The sequence below is a fragment of the Chamaea fasciata genome, unplaced genomic scaffold, assembly GCF_029207755.1.
Source record: "Chamaea fasciata isolate MVZ Bird 193981 ecotype frontalis unplaced genomic scaffold, bChaFas1.0.hap1 SCAF_1, whole genome shotgun sequence".
NCBI lineage: Eukaryota > Metazoa > Chordata > Aves > Passeriformes > Sylviidae > Chamaea > Chamaea fasciata.
The window spans coordinates 77,704,723-77,724,790 of NW_027094086.1; the positions used below are offsets into that span (position 1 = coordinate 77,704,723).

The following is a 20,068-nucleotide window of genomic DNA, read 5'->3' on the forward strand; positions in this document are numbered from 1 at the left end:
TCTGGGGTTTTTTGGATTGTTTTTTGGGTTTGGTTTTGTTGTGGTTTTTTTTTTTTGTTTTTTTTTTTTTTTTTTTTTTTTTTGTTTTTTGGTTTTGTTTTGTTTTGTTTTTTGGTTTTTCCTAAGTTAAGACAACCATATGCTGCACCAGCTGAAAAATCAAAGTGATTTTCCGTGTCAGCCTCAGGCACTGGTAGTTGCATCTCTATAGGTGCAACTAAATGGCACTGATGATAGAAAAGAGGAGTTTTAGATCCTCTGAGAAATTTGTGCTTGCTTAAGGAAGGAAAAACAGATAAGACAGAGCAAGAAAATACCAAGACTGAAATCAGAGAAGGCACAATCTCCTGGCAAACTACAGAGCACAAGGCATTTCTGGATATTTTTCTGCAAGACAACCTAACAGCAAAAAATCTTACCTGCTTTAGTAGCCACTAATTGAGGTTTAGGCTTCCATACAGGGAACTATTTTCTTGCCTTGCCTTTTCTGATCAATTTTCATCCACTTTTTTTTTTTTTTTCTTTTTTTTTTCTTTTTTTTTTTAATAGAGGAAAAAAATCAGCTCCTATGAATAAATCTTCTAGATATAGTGAATGTGACTAAATTAAGAGAAGATCAAGACAATCCATTTTTGCCATGGCATCTACTTCTGTTTTTCTGAAGGAGAATAAATTGAAAAGCATTTCTTTTAAAATGCTGTATGCATGACACAGCATGCTCAGTTGTATCTCATTTAGTCATGCAACTCCTTATCCATGTAAAAGCCAAAATATATGGCACACCTTGAAGTATATTTCATATGAAGTAAAAGCTCTGTTAGCATTTAATCTTCTGCTGCACGCACATATTTAATAGCAAAGAAGATTGGGGAGAGCAACAGAGTAAGGGAATAAATGCAGGCACTGTTTTGTGCTGTACGAACACCACGACCGATTTTCATTTTTTTCTTTCTGATCATGTTCTAAAAACAATTTCACAACCAACCATAAGTTCAACGGTGAGAAATGTTATTCTGAATTTCCCACAGGCACAGGTGACAAAATGTAACAAATGGTTTACCGTAAGTAATATTGTTATGCATCCCATTAGGGAAAGCAAGTGTGCATCTATACTGTGAATCGACAGATAAACTCCTGCAAGACAGGTGTCTGCCAGGGTGACTATATTGAATGCTTCTCTACACTTCTATAAGATTTACATGACCATCTCTACATGTCTACTCAGATCACATTTTGCCACATTCTATCACATTCTACTACTCCTTGTCACAAAACTTTTAAAAATACCTCATTAATTCTATGTAGCAATTTGTGTAGATAGCTAGTCAGCTCCCTGATTGACTTTAAAAATATCAACATCTGAGGTGCATAGCTGAAGGGGAACAATATCCCTCTGCCACTTCAAACTCAGAAAAACTTCCAAAACTGTTAACAGCTACCAGGAGTATTAAATGGCTGCTACTGGCTTGTGAAGTACTGGGAAAAGACAGTTTAGGAGAGAGAAAAGCAATAAGCTGGAACTAGCACTGGGAAGTTAAAGGACTCCCAGCCCAGAACAAATTAATTTCTGGTGCCTGCAGGGAAACCCAAAATGCCATCTGGCAGCAGGACACAAGCACTGTGCTCATATTGCAAACACAATGCTCAGGACCACTGCAGAATCAGCCATCAGGACGAGACCAAAAGGGCCCATTTAGCCTATTCTCCTGATCCAAAGCAGGATAAATGCTCTTTATGTAATTTCTGGCTAATATCTATTGTGTTGTGAAAATTCTTCAAGTAAAAACTTATTCCAGTACTTCAGTGTCATTACTGCAGTCCAACTTTCTCTGAAAAGAAAATTACTCTGTCCTCCATACACTAGGCTTTTGAAAATTTACCATGCTCCCAGGCAATTATTTTTTTTTTATATCTATATCTATATCTATATCTATATCTATATCTATATCTATATCTATCTCTCTCTCTCTCTCTCTATATATATATATTTTTTTTAACGTAAGAATCTGATGAACTAAAGCTTTTCTTGGACATTAAGTTTTGGACAACTTGAGCCACTCTTGAAGACTCTCATTCTTGCATTGTGACGAAGGCAAGGACAATAGTTACTTTGAGCATGCACAGTATAACAGGATTTCAAAAAAGAATTGTCCCCTAATGCATAATTAGGAAATGTTGCAAGTGCTGTAGGAGTTTAAGAGCCACAAAGACAAAACAAGTTAAATGGCAAGATGCTTTACAGCAAACAGCAAATGTAAGCTAGGAATGTAGGGGAATGCGCCACATCATGTGACATAACAGGTTTGGGATTACAGAGAACCTCTGGACCTTATCATACCTTCCTTGAATATCCTTTTTTTAACTCATCCTACCCTCAGAAACTTAACATCACAGGCACTCATATTGCAGGAGAATAAGCTTCTAAATAAGCAAAGAAACCTAAAACAAAACCGTCATCTGTGTATATCCAGGCATAGAATATTAGAAACATTTCTAATAAGTTTGTTTTTCTCATTTCATCCTTTTCTTTCTTTCCTCAGCTCAGCAAGAAAAGTACATTGAGACAATTAGGTAATATGCAATTAGTTATCAAGCATTTACAGCTTTCTACTCACCCACTGGAGACATTTCTGGGACACTGGCAACATAAGGCCCATCCAGAAACTTTGGCTCATTATCATTAATGTCCTGCACTTTGATGATGAACTCTGATTCAGGCTCTAGTGGTTTCTTGGTGTCAACATCCACAGCCTGAGCTCGGAGTGTGTAGAAAGGTTTTTCTTCTCGATCTAGGCTCCTTATGGCATGAATGTCTCCCGTGGTCTCATCAATGGTGAAAACCGTGCCAGCACCATCTCCTGACAGGGTATATTTAACAGTGCCAACTCCCTTATCCAAGTCAGAATGAAGCTTGAGAAGAAAAGGAAAACAAAAGGACAAAACATGAATGGCTTTTCCTAGTCTAGACAACAATTTTTTTGTGGCTTTTTGGGTTGTTTGGTTGGTTTCTGGTGGGTTTTTTTTGATTTTTTTTGGTTTAAAATACTTTGGTGGAACCAATTTTTCAGTCTTTAACTACCTCTAAGTGCATGGAAAAAATGTAAGTAGTGTGTTATGCAAGACTTTTACCCCTATCTAGTACAGCACAGTCTTGCTGCAGTTCAGTAACTAACACTGCAGTGATGCAGGGCTTCACATTTTTTATAAACTGAAATTTAAGACCAAGGATGTAAAATCACCCGTAGCCACATCAAACAAATGTGAGATGACATGAGGGAGTGTCAAAAGCTTTCATAGGCATTTGGCTTTCAGAGAAGAAAAAAGGGAAAGATTTAATTATTTCAAGATCAAGAGCTTGATGGCATCTGAAACTCAAAGTCAAACTTGGTTTTATAAAAAAGAAAATATACACCTCATGATTACAGTAAATGCTAAACAGAACTAAAAATACTGCCTTTTACACAAGTATTTGATCACGTGCTTTTGTTTTTTCTGAGATAATCACACTACAGCCTGTGAATCTAGGAGTTTCTTGCTAATTTTGAAAGAGTACAGAACTCAGTATTTTCTGTCTTAAATACCAACATACACATTTTTCAGGCTATTACTCTGATGAATCTCTAGTTATATTTTATAATAATTATAATAACAGAAACAATAATAATAATAACTTGAATTCAAATTCTTGGATGTTTTTTCCCCTTAATCAGTGTCTATTCTTCAATAAAATGGCCTTAAACATTATTTTACATGCAGGTGTGGTTGTTTTTTTTTTGTTTGTTTTGTTGTGGTTTGTTTGTTTGTTTGTTTGTTTGTTTTTTTCCAAATACAGTATGATGAACTTCTTTCTCAGATGCATTTACCTGCTCCACATTCATCCTTTAAATACATTTAAAAGGTGAAAAGGTATGCAAGGTTCCATCACTGATGCGGAAGTAGTTTTTAAAATAATCATCCACTTTTCCCATCTAATGAGGACTAAAAAGATCTTCTATAATGGACACTGGTCAGAATGGAGTTTTGCAGACTGAATTCACTTAAGCTGAATTGAAAAGTGATTTTGGATATAGACTTTATTTACATGATATACTGCCCAAGGTGAAACACAATAGAGGGAACATGGAACATGAAAGGAGATTATGTAGAAAATGAATTACTGAGAAACTAAATGGTTTTGGTAATGGGGCAAGAAGCTAAGCTACAGAAAAGGAATTAATGGCAATTACTAACATTTATAGCTATTGGCTTGAAATTGAAAATAGGTCCTTGTGACTGCTGAAGAGGTCATGGTTTGTGGCATAGACCGAACATGAACAGTCTCTCCTTTGTCTACTTTTTCATCTCATCATTCTTGCTCAGTGAATATATTAAATTCTGATCTTTCATCGAGCTGCCCCCCACATGCAATTTTAAATTGTTTCTCCAGTCAAAACTAAAGCATTTTCCTTCCGAGGTGTTAAATATTTCCTTGCTTGCAAAGTGAAAAGATAGTGCAGTCTGAGATAATTAATGTCTATTTCTTCCTCATCATTTTAATTTAAGTGGCTTAAAACTTCCTGCTGTTTCATTATACTCTGCTCAGTAAAAACTTGGTATTTCCCTTCCATTATCATTTAGAGGCCTACAGACACACATCAAGAGACAAAAAAGAATCAAAATGATGATGAGAAAGCTTGAAGAAAAAAAAGTTGGAACTTATTAGAGGGAACCAGACAATCATTTTAGTAGTGCTTCCTATATTAACTAAAACTTATTTGGGCTTTGTTGTGAAGACTACCTTGATCCATACTCCTGGAAGCAAGAATATACAGAATAAATAATGCAGTTATGAAGCAGGAATATGTAAACAGGGAAGCATGACAAGATTTCTCCTATCTCCTGTCACTGGATTTGGCACTAAAGCTGAGATGGTTGAGTGTGTTTCTGATTGCCAGCTGTAGGTTTTACGTCTAACTAGAAACAAATCAGGCGGTATTGCATATCTTATCTGAGCCCTTGGATTATACTAGAGAGAATCAATTACAGTTTCTTTTCCTAGCTAGAGAAAAAGCAGGAAAAACAAGTTTCCCAAGACAAAGGACGACCAAAATACAAAGACTAGACTAAAAATTTGGGGTTTTTTTCCCAAATGTATTGGAGAAAAAAAAGGTTTATAACTGGCAGGATTAGCAATTCCACAGTTACAGATGTATTCACTGGGCTTCACAAGTATCGCTCAGCTAGTACAACCCAGGAACCATTCCACCTATTTAAGCAGAGCTGCAATGCTCTGCATTAGTTGGGATGTGTCACATTGTATTTATTCACCAAATCTGCTGATTTTGATATAGGCTTCCTGCATGACATTGCTGGACAAGGTGCATGCTTATTTGTAACCCACACTGAGCTATGCAATTTGTGGGGCAGTTCAACATTACACAGTGTTAAATTACTGCAGGGGAACAGCTGATTAATTAATTTAAAATTAACTAAATTCTCCAACAATAAAAGAAAGGCAAAACTTAGATTCAGATGCAAGGATGAAGAGCAAGAAGTTAGTGTTAGCTGTGCTTACACAACACTAGGAAATGGTCCTGACTTTCAATGCCTGAAATTTTTCAGAAAGCAGTTTAGGCTAAAGAACAAGTGCTTGCTACTGTGCCTTGATTTATGTGCTACAAGCTGTATTGCACTGGAAGAAAAGACGTTTATTTTTTTGTGCTGAAAAGCATTCAGAAGTTTTTTGAGAGACTAGTTTTTCTGACACTGAGTCCACGGCAGCTTTGGGTTTGTATCCGATTTCTCCCTCTTGCTTGCACTTGTTTCCTAATTTTTGGTCTTCCACTATTTAAGCAAAATTAAAAGGGCAAGAGGACAAGTACTCAGATATGACCTACGTCCCTCCCCACAATGTGTTTATATTCCCGAATCACCTGAATTTACTGCAACAAGGTTGCACAAATGATGGTATTCACACAGGTTGTCTTAATTTAATATTTTCCCTATAAATCCTGAATATTAAAAATGCAGCAGAGGCTCGGAAATGTGAGGGATTCACTTCTACCTTTGCTGAAATTTACACTTTTATTTTCACTATGTAAGTAGCACAGTTTAGTGTCATATCTTTGGGCAAATGTGCCCCAAGTGTAAAACTAATAATTTCTTGCAGCAAAACTCTGTTAGTACAGAAAATCATGAATATTTCTTCGTGATGGCAGAGAAAGACCTATCATTCCATAATTCTTGCTAATGTGTAAAAACAATAACACATATGGCAAAGGAAATGACTGATTAAAAAAATATGAATAATAAGATGGAGACTATTGTAAGATACATTGCATAAATTTATGCAGAAATTATGGCAGTGTTTTTGAATCATATCCAATACCAGATGCCAGACTGAGTCAGTCTACAAATCCATGTGATCTAGCAATCTGCTTCATCCTGTAACAAGTTGAATACTAGTTTGCTTCAGAGAGGATGAGAAGTTGGTAACAACTCACTACTAGCACATCTGCGAGAAATTATTTATTCAATTCTTCTGACAGTTTCTTACAAGAAGTACAATCGTTTGTATTTTACCAATAAATTAAGATCTTACTGCTTCAATAACTCAGTGTTATCAGCTGTGTCACTTCAAGAATTCATGCACCTACACAAATATTTCAAACCACATGAAGGACCAGGAAATTAATTAGATAATGTACCCCAAAAATGGGTCTATACTCCTAGATAAATTGAGCATTGCAGGAGTATGGATCAGATGTATTAGTTTCTCAGTATCCTATGGTGTTGATTTTCTCCTCAGTATCCTATTCATCTGATTCTCAACTGTTCACCTTCTCTTTCCTTAAATACTTCAATGACTTCTATTTATACAATTGTTTTGAAAGTCAAATAGATAAAATCACATAAATATGTAAAGAAAGTGGAAGCAAAAGAAGCTTAAAAAATTGCAAAATAGTCTACTTTAAAATTAAGCAATCACTTCACCCCCACAAATCATGCAAGAACAAGGGCTATGGCATCTGCCAGGATTGCTGTGATCTTAATTTGACAGCAATACAGACATTGAAAAGTTGTTGTAGGAGTAGTTGACAACTTCCCTTTCTGCATTTCCCATCATAAAAAATAAAAGGTAGAGAATGAAGTAAAAAAAAAGAAGTTTTAAATCTCAAGGAATGCTTTAAATCCCTAAATATATATATTTAACCTATGATACACTCTGAGATTCTAGGTCTTATTCCACTGCCAATTTCATGGGCTGAAAAAAAGAAAAATCACTGTCCAATTTATTTGTTACTAGTAAATCAACTTAAATGCTATATTGCAGTGCGTATCTGGACTGAAAAATACGGTAAATGTTCCAGGTTGTTAACCATTCCTTGCCTGCAAAACAGTATTAGTTATACATTCCACATCTGTGTATTTATGTCATTTTTTGCTATGCAATATATTTCAGGACTCTACTCCATTATTTTCTCTTCATGCATCTACTCCCAGGTATCACCATTAATTCTGCAGTCACCCGCCCCTATACTTTTTGGGTAAGATGTGTAACGAAAACTATTTGAGAAACTAGAACGTCCATTCAATATTACTTAAGACTGAAAATACAGAATGATGCCCTGAACTGAGGAAAGGGGGAAAAAAACCACATTTTTGTACAGTTAACATAGACCCAAGCAGACCTTTTTTGGAAGTCTCTACTGCAAAAATGTGTGTTGGGACAAGGATAGCCACTACAAGAAAGAAGGGCATAAATGAACCTGGAGACTTTCAATTTGGAAGGCTGCCCTTTTAAAATATAGTTATTCTGCACATAATTTCTCTTGGCAAGAATTCTATGTTCTACACATATTGCATACTTTCTTTTAAAATTGATAATTAGAACCTAATGTACTGCTTTCACACAAATGTATTTATTCCTTCCCTCTAAAAATACATAAACTTTAAAATTTTTCCTAAGATTCAAAGAGGTGTGGGGGTGCCAGAGACTTTAATTCAGAACATGGGGAAATTAAAAAAAAAAAAAAAAAAAGAAAAGAAAAAACAGCAAAAAACAGTGTAATTGTTGCTAATCAAATCCAATAAAATATTTTTTATTTCTTTCTCTCTCCATCACACACACACATACCACTGCAGAGGACATTTAGGAACAAGGTAAAATCTGCTCACAGTACAGTCAATGCAAATTTTTCCTGATCCCAAAATTTTGTATTACCTAGGGCATCTTCTAAATAATAAGTTAACTTGCATTAGTCAGGCAAGACTGCAGACTAAATCTTGTGTTGAGAGGAGTTAGGACACTACTACAAATGGGTCAGATGAATGACAGTAGGTGTATGGAAACAAGGAGAAACTAAAATCACAGAACTAGAGAATCCTTTAGGTTAAAAAAGACCTTAAAGATAGCCAAGTCCAACTGCAAAATCATGAGGTAAAAGAAAGGTGAACAAAAGGAGAAAATTAATTCTTTAAAGGTCATTTGGAAAAGAAGAATTTTCAAAGCTGAAAATTATTTGTAATAGTAAGCGGTGTCTTTTTGCTAGCTTAAAACAGGGCTTTTATAAGAGACTCCCATCTTTTAGCAGGCTTTCTTAGTACTATGAGAATTTCAAACAACAATTTAAAATGTCAATAAAGGATGCGTACGCGTGTGTATACATTTATATATAGATACAAAAAATTTAAAATATGATTTGAATTAGTAAGCAGTGTGTATCTTATCATCATGATTAATTGTCTTCACGTATTTCTATGTTTTCTCTTTCTATGTTTAGTAAAATATCTGCTTCCAAGATCTGACATTCTTCTGATAACTTTTATAAAAATAGTAATAGAAAACATAGTTCTGCATTTTGAAGTACCTTTCTGCTCCAAATAGATTAGAATACAATCTTATTCAAAAGTAATTAATTAGAAAAAAATTATACTATATTTAAGTGATTCTTGTTTCACAAATAAAGCTGAGCTTTATTTAAAATAAAACTCTTATTTATCCAATTAAATAAAACACTATCTCCTTCTGTCATGGGGATTTAGTCTAAGCACATTAAGTCAGAACAGATTTTTCCAATAATGACTGTGGTTGTCAGGTAGTAAGATGATGGCAAATGAGTCATTAGAAAGGAATAAAAACAGTACCTGACCGCATCAGTTCAGATGAATCTTCATCTCTACCAACATCATTCACTTGAGGGGTTAGGGATTGTCATTTTTCTAATTCTTCTCTCTATCAATATTTCTGTTGCATTATGTGGAATTTAATACCTACACTTCTAAAATCACAGTAAAAAAAACTCTCAACATTCCTTTTATGAAATGCCATATGTGTAAAAAAATGGACAATGAAAAATGTTGTGCACTAGTAAAACACTGAAAGAATAAAATTTTCTCAATAACGTCTTAATTATACATGTAAGTTACAAGTGGCATAGATTTCTGGTGATCATTTCTGCATCATCAGTTCAGTTGGAACTGATGCTTCTATGTTCTGTCTGGTCTGCCCTCTTCACTTTTAATGCAAGAATCAACATTAGAAGTAATTTTTGAAAATAAATTATTCTTACTGATCTCATATTACTGATCCCTGTTACAATGTTCTCTGTGTACATATGTTGATAGGTTTCAGTTCACAGTTACGCTGAATGTCATTTGAGAGAAATGTTCTGCAGAATGGTGACAGCTGATGGGAACTTCAATCTTTTGAGGTCTGTGGTTATAATAATTGTCAAGTGACAACATAATAGAGGTTCCAAAAACAAATTCCAGTACTGGCCATTAGACAGCATCAGGAGACAAAATTTGAGGAAATTTATCAACTTCCAATTTCTTCTTTATCCAGCGTAATTTTATATATCCTTCCGAAGGATTATGAGCTACAATGGATTGGGCAGCTGCTGATGACAGCTCATTGCAAAAGGATTCTACCATGCTATTAGTTTTTTATAACTTTAGAATTTTTCAAAGTATTTAACTGGAACTGAGCAGGGGATTGAATGTGAAACACTCACAATCCCAAACCCTTAATGCATCAGATTGGAAAAGTGAAGTTGTGCCATGTATCCTCATAGACAGATGCAGTCTTTTCTTTTCACACTGTGCACCGAAATCTGTGGTAAATAATCCTCTGGGTTGTAGGAGCCTGTGGAAGGCATCACCTGTTACTAACAAATGCATTTGGTTTAGCACCAGTCGGCCTGGTTTGATCTACACCTATGAGAGCACTGGTACTCCTTCTGCCCCTGTGCCTGGCTGGAGTCCCCATGCTTAAGTCAGAAAATAATGTTGATGTCCAAAATTCAGAAATAAGGAAAGGGAATTTGCCTCAAACAGGGCTCTGGGGGAAAAAAAATCCATCCCAGATTTTGGCAGGAGATATTTGTATTCCTCTTCAAGAAAATGCCTATTCACTGATTTTGAAAACTAAATGAAGAAAAGACAGCATTACAATCAAATTCTAACTCTTGCTATTTAATTGTGCAAGATTAGCAAAATGTTCAGTGGCATTGCTGTAATCAATTAAAATGGTAAGTATGAAGAGGTGAGATCTTTTGAGGTAGAGTATGCGATTGCAGTATTTCCTTTTGGACAGAGGAATTACTGTAAGAATATCAAACAGAGCTGCATCTCTCCAGATAACACATACTGACAGTAATACATTATTTTTCATTGTGTTTCTTGCTGTTTCTCTTCTACAACATATATAAAAGATCAGTGCAGGAAAATATGAATTATGCTCTATTAATAAATATAATAAAAATAGACTCTAGAGACTTATGAACTCGTTATGTGATTTTTTTCTAAACCAAAATTTCTAAGACACCTCTAAAAGGAGAGTTTATCATTTCTAATGACTATCTACTTACATTTATGCACATAGTCTCTCTGAAGATCACCAGATTTCTGTTCAGAAAGTTGAGAACAAGGGACTTTATACTGCAAAGTGTCACTGAATCAAAGATGTTGGCAAGGTTAGAAATTTTCAGTCTAGAATGAGATGTTTATGCTCGTGAAATGACAAAATCTGTTTTCTTTCTAGGGCAAGTGAATGTGATCCATTTTCTGTAGAATTATATTACACAGATCTCTTAAGCTACAAGGTACAAAGCCCTGGTTAGTTGCTTAGACTTTTCTACACAGAAAATACCACTGTCATCAGAGGACACATGCTTGATTCCACATCTCACCTAATAATTGTGACATTATGGACTTGGGTTTTATTTGAAATACAATTTTTCATGGAAGCTATAGCTACAGCCAGTCAGCTGCATGACATTTTTTCTCTCACATCTGCCCTGCAGATGCTAGTAGGAATACCTTGCACGATAGGGAAGAAAGATAGTGTGAGGTGCACCATTGATTTTCTGAAGTGACAAACAAAAAGACAGCTTCCTGTTGACAACTGTCACGCTGCTGGAAGAGATCTTGACTCTGAGAATCTTCCCACTCCGTTTCTTGGTGGAATTCACTTTTCCACCCTAAACACCTGGAGCTAATTGAAATCCCCTGAAATTCTTTATATCAGACTATCCCATCCAGTTAGAGGAATTGAATAACTGGCTTTTGTAAGCTTGGCTTACAAAATTAATTATGGAAAACTTAAATTTCCTGCTGGAGTTGCACTTCTGAGGAGGGAGCAACCTGCTAGAGGGACAGTATCTGTGAGGCAGCATACATTTCAACACCAAAGCTGCAACTAGGAGAAGACACCACCAGCTATGCAGCCATAAATATCTAAAAGCAAAGTAGTCATGAAGTAGTTATCTCCCACTCTTCATCAATCCCTAACATAGAAAACCCTAGTAAGGGGGTTAGCCAAATTCCACAATCAAATAAATAGTGCATGTGACCACGCACAAAGTGAACTCCAAGGATTCTTACTAGGTTCCTGAATCATCTGTGCAAAATATCCAGAGACAGCTTCTCTGTAAAGCCAAGGGCTCAGTATCGTTCCTGGAAGGAATGTACCCTGGAAGTTCCCTAAACTAGGTTTACTCCAGGAAGCCACAATTTTATGAAATGCAGAGGCATGAAAGGACACATTATTATACAGACTCCCATTGCCTTACCCATTAGTCTAAATAAACTGATATTTTGCTCTGTCAAAGATAATAATAGAAATAATAATATCAACAATACTGATATATACACAACTTTTAAGTACTTCAAAAAAGCACTCTGTCATAAGCAAAAAGTGACAGGTTCTTGTAGTTAGAACATAAAAAGAAAGACTAGAACTGTAGCAAACAGATCCCTAGAAATGTGTGTTGAATGAGTATCAGTTTAAATCCACTGCATTTGGAAAGGTATAAGATAATAAACTGATTATAAAAGCTTCTGCTTAATTTTACTGATTGGAACCTTATGTAGTAAATGTATCTGGTGCTTTCTGATTTATACCAGTGTGCTCTTCAACTCCAGCTTGAACTTGCAAGGGTTTGGAGTAAAGACCTCACTAAACTCTGCTGGTTCTGATGAAGCTTTCTTCATTTTTATCCTTCCCTTAATTCTTTTTTTTTTTTCTTTTTTTTTTTTTTTCCTTGTTTTTGTTTTGGTTGGTTTTTTTATTATTCTTTTAAAAAAGTCTTTATTGACTGCCTAGTAAATTAATGTTAAAAACTCCCTTCCTCATGTATTTAAATTTAATGTTAAGTTAATGTCAAGTTAAATAAAAAAAACCCTTTCTCCGTAAAAAAAAAAAACCTTTCTCACACTTGCTTAAAGCTCTGTCAGTTAAGGTGTCTCGTTTTGTTTGATAATCATATACTAGAACAAGTAGGGAATGACAGAGTAGAAGGATTTTACCTCAGCCAGTCTGTCACTGTGACAAGGTGTATTATCATAAACTTTTTGACCAATTCTCTTATCTAAACAGGAAAAAAAGTATCTTAGTTCCATCACCGAGGTGAAATATATAAATTTTAACACATACATTAGAGGGATGATTTTAAGGCATTTACAGGCATAGAATTTTATGAGTGAAATATAATCTCCTCTGAATTTTTATTCTCTTTGTCTTAAGTTAGCCCAAAAAACCTCAGGCATACATTTATGCTACAAGACACACACAAAAAAAAAAAAAAAAAAAAAAAAAACTGCAAAATAATCCAGCAAGCAAGAACAAAAACACTTAATGTGCAAGGAATAGAAGATACAGCAAAGAAACTGAAAGAACTCTTCTGTGCCCTATGTGTCAGTTTCAAGAGAGCACAACCCCATGAATAATGTTCTGGCTGCAAGATTTCCTCAGAACAATATTTTTAAAGGCTGTATTATCACATAGCAGTGTTGATTTTCCTCAGGTTCCAGAAGCAAGCAGCATAGGAAAGGGTTGTGTTTTACATATTTCTTTCGTTTTGCTGAAGCAGTACAGATAAGTGACATGGTACACAGTTTGCATTTTTTTTTTGCTAGCTTGTGACATAGGTTTTGTTTGTTTTTTTTTTTTTTTTTGGTGGGTTTCTTTTTTTTTTTTTTTTTTTTTTGAGATTTGAGGTTTTGCAAAAATAGGTAACATTCTGGTTCAGTGGAGTCTTTTCAGTAATTAACATTTGCATGGGACAAAAGTAGGTTAAGACACAGGTAAAGCATCAGAGAGAGCTTGTTCTGGCTTGGATTACTTAAAAAAGTCGAATTTATTTGGTACTATACAGAATTGAAACAAATCCCAGAAATTTTGTATGTGTTCTAAGTTATGGATACATTAATATTTCACATATCACTAAGCTACACTGTGTAAGAATATTGGTATGCCTTCCTTGTAGTAAAAATGTCACACCTATGTACTAACCAAGGAAAAGAAGAATAGCTTCCACAGCCCAAGGCTGCGTAATTTCTGCTCAAATGGAGCAGATTATAAATGTAGTAATTCAGATTTAGTAATTATAAATCTGAATATGATTGTCTTTCCTGGATTTTCTCAATCCAGTTTTAAGAAAAACATGTTTAGTTTAGACACAGTTATATGCTAGCTATAGCATTCAAGCATTCACTTTCAAGAATTACTCAAGTTTTATAATGAATAAAGACAAATGTTTCTGAATAAAGACAAAAGAATCAGTGGAGAGTACAACAAAATAAATTTTAAAAAATAGAAAACTGTATAATTTGGAACAGAAATTATTGTATGGCTGCTGTAAGATCTCTGTTTTCTATAGCTGTGGCTGTACTTAGGTTTCATTCTGATGAGATGGCCATACAGCCACCTCTGCTGCTGCTGTTGGGGGTCGAGAAGGAAGATGAGCATAAATCCATTTTACCCTGGAGACAAGAGGGTGGGAAGGTTATTCCTACAGAGAAGTTAAAAGAAGCAGTAAGTGAGGTAGAAAAACTTTGTCTGAATGAGTTTATATTCCATTCTTCTGACAGAACTGCTCATTGAAACAGCAATGTTAATTTGTTCCTATCTTGTATATGACTCTTCTAGCAGTCCTGGGGAAATCAGTTTACAAGGACAGAATCTCTCCAGAGTCCAGGGACGTGCAACTGTGTCCATAAAGCCTAAACCTTTGACTTGAGAAAGTCAGTGGCAAAACTCCCACTGTCCCCAATTTAATTCAGTAATAATTAGGGCCTTGCAAGCACTAACAGAGTACTCTCCTGCAGAGTATTGGCAGGGTTCTCTCCTGAAGACTGAGAGTAATCCTTTTCCTTTGTTTAAGTTCACGCACTTAGGGAAATTTTCTTTTCACCTTTAAGTTTTACCATACTAGAGATCTCAAAATGGAAACAACAGAAGTATTTTCTTGTGTGGAAATCATTCACCATCTCTTCCCCCAATCCCTCCCACCCTCTCCTTTTTCATTTTCCAGAACCTCAAATACCTCAAATAATAATATTTGATTGTTTCAAGATTCAGTGGTCGGATAAACTTTATTAAAAAAAATTCTTTTGCAATTTAACACTAACTTTTGTTAGACAGAAGTTGCTGTGAAATCTTTTCAGTGGTGCAGGAGTTAGTTGTGATGTGTCATGGCTTTTACACATTCATAAATGTTTGCAGAAGCCAGGCTTCTTTCACTGACAAATGTTGCAGCTATTGGTAGCTAAAATCACCTGAATTTGCAGCAGCTCTTAAGTATGATCAAGGAAATGAGATTCACAAAGGGAACCCATTTTAACAATTTTTCTAAAATTATTCCTTTGGTGTGATAAATGCCACACACCCTTTTTGAACATAAGAACAGACATATCTATTAAATAATAATATATTCACTTGCTGTAGACCTTCTGAGCATCAAACATCATCTTTCCTTTGCTGTCTGCCTTTAAGTTTTTACAGATTTTATCATCTTATGACTTTTGCTCCAAATGTAGAAATGGGGACTATGGAAAGTGTGCCTCTTCAAAAAGACTGCGTAAATATTTTACTCACTGAATAATAGAAAATCTCTATAGTGAATAAGGCACTTTAAGAAAATACACAACCTTGTGACATTAATTTTGATTATGCCTGAAAGACCTATGTGTAGGAACTTCATATTTGTTAATGAGAATGCAGAACAATGGCACCTGTTTAGAACTAGATCATATCAAATGAAATGGCATTTGTAACAAAACTTTCACTCTAGCCATATTTGCACCATAAATTGAAATAAATTTTAAAATAAGGGAGAATGAAGTCTAATTTACATAGGAAGAGAAATCCATTACTGCATTCAATTTATCCAGAGAGGTAAAAAATAAAGAGTGCTTGCTTAAACCAAATCAAAGAATGAACAGGTAATTGCAGTTATTTGCTTATGAATTTTCCAAAAATGAATAAAACAGGAAACAGCAGCTATTTCAGTTGCTCCCATTATTTTAGGGGAAAATACCCTAGATATAAAAATTACCAAATCTATTGAAAGCTAGTGTTTTTAATTTTATTAACAAATTGAATATTAAAATATTTATTTTCAGTGTGAAGTTGTCAGAAAATCTCATTTCTTTCAAGGATGTCTGATGATAATTGGTCTTTTGCAGTATTGATTTAATGAATCAGAATAAATTCAATGTGAACGCTGCCTTATGAGCGTATTTTCTAGTAAGGAGTGCTTACAGTTATTGAAGAGTAATGCACTCTAGTATTGAGGCAAGTTGTATTTCCCTATCTCATTCAGGAGGCAAGCTCTAACTACCAAACTATGATCATAGTGTGTGACTGACTACAGGAACACAGCGGGCACAGCTTCTAGAAAGAGAGTCTGCAAGCCATCCATGGAAAGCCATGCAAGGATGTACTCTGTAGAACTGCACTTTATCTAGTGGGAATAACATGTAACTGCCAAATTCCATATTCACAGCAGGGCACAGGTCTATTTATAACAGCCACGTGCCCCATGGAGCTGTTTCTATTAAAGGAATAAGATCTTTAGGTAATTGAGTCTTATTTGACTCAATTAGAAGAGGAAAAGCCTTTATACACAGAACTTCTTACCTTCCTACCCTGACCTTCCACACCTGCACAGGGAAATAACCATCCTTCATGAGTTGCTATGAGATCCAATTTAGAGCCATATCCTTTACTCTAAAACTAAGTTTTTTGAGAGGCTGGCTTAGCAGAATGAGAAGAACACGGCATTCACTTGCAGTGAGCCTTTTTAAGCTTCCAGAATAGATTTATCTCTTGTTGGCATCCAGCTGGCCTTGTTTTGAGTGCTGCAAATTTTTCTTTGAAAAACTCGTATAGCACAGACAGAAAAAAAGAAAACCAAGCAAGACCAAGCTTTTGATTTACTATGTGTGTGCCTTAAATGTACATATTTTTCATCTTAATGATACATTTACTGGAATCATGAATTGGTGTTGTGGGATGCCAAACACCTGTCACAAAGAAATTTCACGCTATAAAATCATGAATAAACTATGTCCCAGCACACTTACAGCCATACCAGGATAATGTTCTGTAAGAATTCAACTGAATACCAAATTTTCTATAAATACTTTTTAAACTCATAAACTTAGCAAGAAACACCAATGAATGTTTTGAAATTCATAAATACATCAAGATTTCTTTGCTAATTTGTTCATTAACTTCATAACCTAGTTAGATTTGACTTAGCTTGATTAACAAGCCATTATAATACCAATCTGACATAAAATAAAAATAATCTTAAAATTAGTTTGATTTAAATACTACTACTAAGTAGTAATGTTTCCATTAATGGAACAACTAGAACCTGGAACAATAATTATATACTTTCTTCATATTTTGATATACCAGCTGCACTATACAACTAGTAGCAGTGTAGCATTTCTGACTTCCTGAAGCATCTATTTTGTGAACTGGGTTAGTACTGTGGACCCCTATATGCAATTTTGGGGCTCGTATGATTCCTTTGTTATCAGCACCACATGATTGACTGTGGAATATTTTGACTTTGTTATGAGCACATCAGACTGACTGTGGAATATGAGATTCCTTGGATATTTTTTTCCTGTAAGAACTCAAATCTTTATTCCTGTAAGATAAACATATACAAATTAATTCTTAAGTGTGAGATGAATGTGAAATGGAACCTGTATTTTAGAAGAAAAAAGAATGGGACAATTTGAAGACGTGTCTTCAGTACATAAATTAAAAATTGATTTGATACTGATTAACTTGCTCTCAATTCTTCCATACTTAAGCAAGTTTACCCTCAACAGGCACTGTTTTCAATTTTTAGAAGGAGCAACAAGAAATAATTTTGAAGACAGAAAAAAAAATATACTGAATATTTCTCCAACTTGCCTGTGATCTGTGAATGTCATGACTTTGATAGGTAGATGAATAGATCCTTCAGCCAGGTTGGGCTGTACAAAGCACAGTTAAGAACAGATACATGCTTGTCTATAAAGAGGTTGCAAAAGAGAGGTTAGAGATTTCAGCTGAAGGATATTTCTCCCCATGAGTGCAGTGCAACTATCTAACATACATCCCTCCGCAGCACAGCAACACAAATGCACCAGAATCATTAAGGGAAGGTTGTAAGGTGCTTCCAGATAACTTCCCAAAAGGGCAAGTAAACCACTGTTTTTCCAGCATTACTGACTACATTTTGAAGGCTGATCCTGCTGTTACACCTACCTCTGTCCCACAGGAGAGGTATCTGTGCCAATGCCATGGCAGGGCAGCAGATACCAGCTCTTTCCCTACTTAGCCTGCAAGAACTAAATTTCCTGGCTGAGCAGTACTGTCAGCTGTGAAAAGAATGGAAAAGCACTTTTCCCCGTGGACAGGAGAAATAATAAACTAGTCATGGCAACAGCAAATTAGCAGCACATATCAGCACTGCAGGGTGCATATAGGATTTGTGCAGCAACACGCTGAGTCCCAGAGGTATTACGGACTTTGACAAAGGAAAATTAATGATGTTCAGGTTCTACAAAGCCATGTTCATGTAAGAGCTACAAATGATAACTTTACATCAATTTTCAGAGAGCATTATCAACCCTGCTTAGAGGAAAGGAAACATACAAAGAAATAGAATAGTACATAGGAGCCCAATGGCACAATTTGTAAACAGAATTCAGTGAAAGTGTACTGACTTTAATGGCAGTACTCAATAGTTCAGCTGCCTTCCAGCACAATAGTTGTAGATGAGTGTGAAGTCTGCTTTTCATTCAAGCCATAGAATCCCAAAGGTCAGAGAAATGAAGAAGAATAGTCTAATCTCACAGAACTTCAGTTAGGAACACCTGAGAAATTATTGATCTTAGTAACTCCATCTGAGTTAGCAAGAGAGACAGAGAGAGAGGGTAGAGAAGCATCAACTCTACGGAGAATGCCAACTAAAGCAACTTGTTCTCCTTCCAAATGAAACTGGGTCAGTTTGATGAAGGTTTAAAGTCAGAACCACTAAAGGTCAAGACTGTGAAACCAGAGGACCTATGAGAAGAAAATTTGGATGGTTTACCAGCTCAAAAGTAAATAATTAAACAAAGTTTCCTCAAGTGCAGGTTTTGCACACACAGACACCCACAGATTGTCCATCTGCTTGTTTTAGAGTAGCTCTTTTCCTGGGTAACATGGAAGATAAAAATGAAGGAAAAAAAAAAAAAAAAGGACTGTGATCAAAGGTGTAAATCATATGCATTACTAATGGATGTTGCAAAACAGTTAACAAATGTTTCCGAAAAGAAAGGTCAAATGAATTTTACATAGCTAAGTATTTTAAAAATACACATTTTATGAGAACCTTAAAGGAAAAAACAGATGGCATTTTAGACTGCATTTTACATACAAGATTTTTCTATCCCAGATCGTGAATTATGTATAAATCCTTCCCATATCTTTTATATATAAAAAATGTTTTGAAATATTAATTTTTTAGTTTAGAAAATAGTACCATGAATATTTTCAGGAGCACATATTCAGAAGTGCTAGCCTTCAGAAAAATAAAAATAAAGATAAATGCATAAATAAGTATTCAGAAAATTTCTTCTGTTCTTTATAACACCTTGTATTATTTTTACAACAAAATTTTTATCTTGAAATATTCAGTTCTCAGTTGGACTATTCTACTTCTCTTTCCACTTAATAAAAATAATTGAATTACACTTCATTTTATCTTTCATTATTGCAATGAAAAAAATCTATTTTAATTGACCATGTATTATAAATTAAATAGAACAGTAAATATTTTTCATTTTTTCTGGTATGATTCTTCTAACTTTGCATTGCCTGTTTCATGCTTTGTCTTAAAAATCATTTAAGACCAAGTCAAAATTTATTCAAATTGAAATATCTTGGTGAATTCAACATAAATTTTATCTATCTCATAATTTTTATTGTTCTTGACGTGTTTTTTTTCCACATGAAAAGTGATGGGTGAACAGGTTCTAACACAGGTAAGAAGTAATCATAAAAAAGAAGACTTGGACAAATGTAACTTTTACTTTCTGATCACACATGACAGACACACAGACATGCAGCAAAAAACTTGGAAGTTAATTTCTTCTAAATAAATATCATTTTACATAAACAATGTAAAGACTTATTTTTAATACCTAGATTTTTCAAGGAATGTAAGTCATGAAAGAGATATGCTACAAACTTGATTTTTTTACACATTCAGGCATGTACCATAAATATAAACATCTCTAAGAGTTATTCCAAAAT

The 20,068-nt window shown here is 34.8% G+C and overlaps 1 protein-coding gene across 1 annotated transcript in view; it reads right to left on the reverse strand.

Moving 5' to 3' along the window:
- CDH12 (cadherin 12) overlaps positions 1-20,068 on the reverse strand; it is a 222,179-nt gene that overhangs the window by 119,750 nt on the left and 82,361 nt on the right. Inside the window, exon 3 of the mRNA XM_066186473.1 lies at positions 2,616-2,910. Coding sequence (XP_066042570.1) covers positions 2,616-2,910 — 295 coding nt within the window. The remainder of the gene's footprint in view (positions 1-2,615; positions 2,911-20,068) is intronic.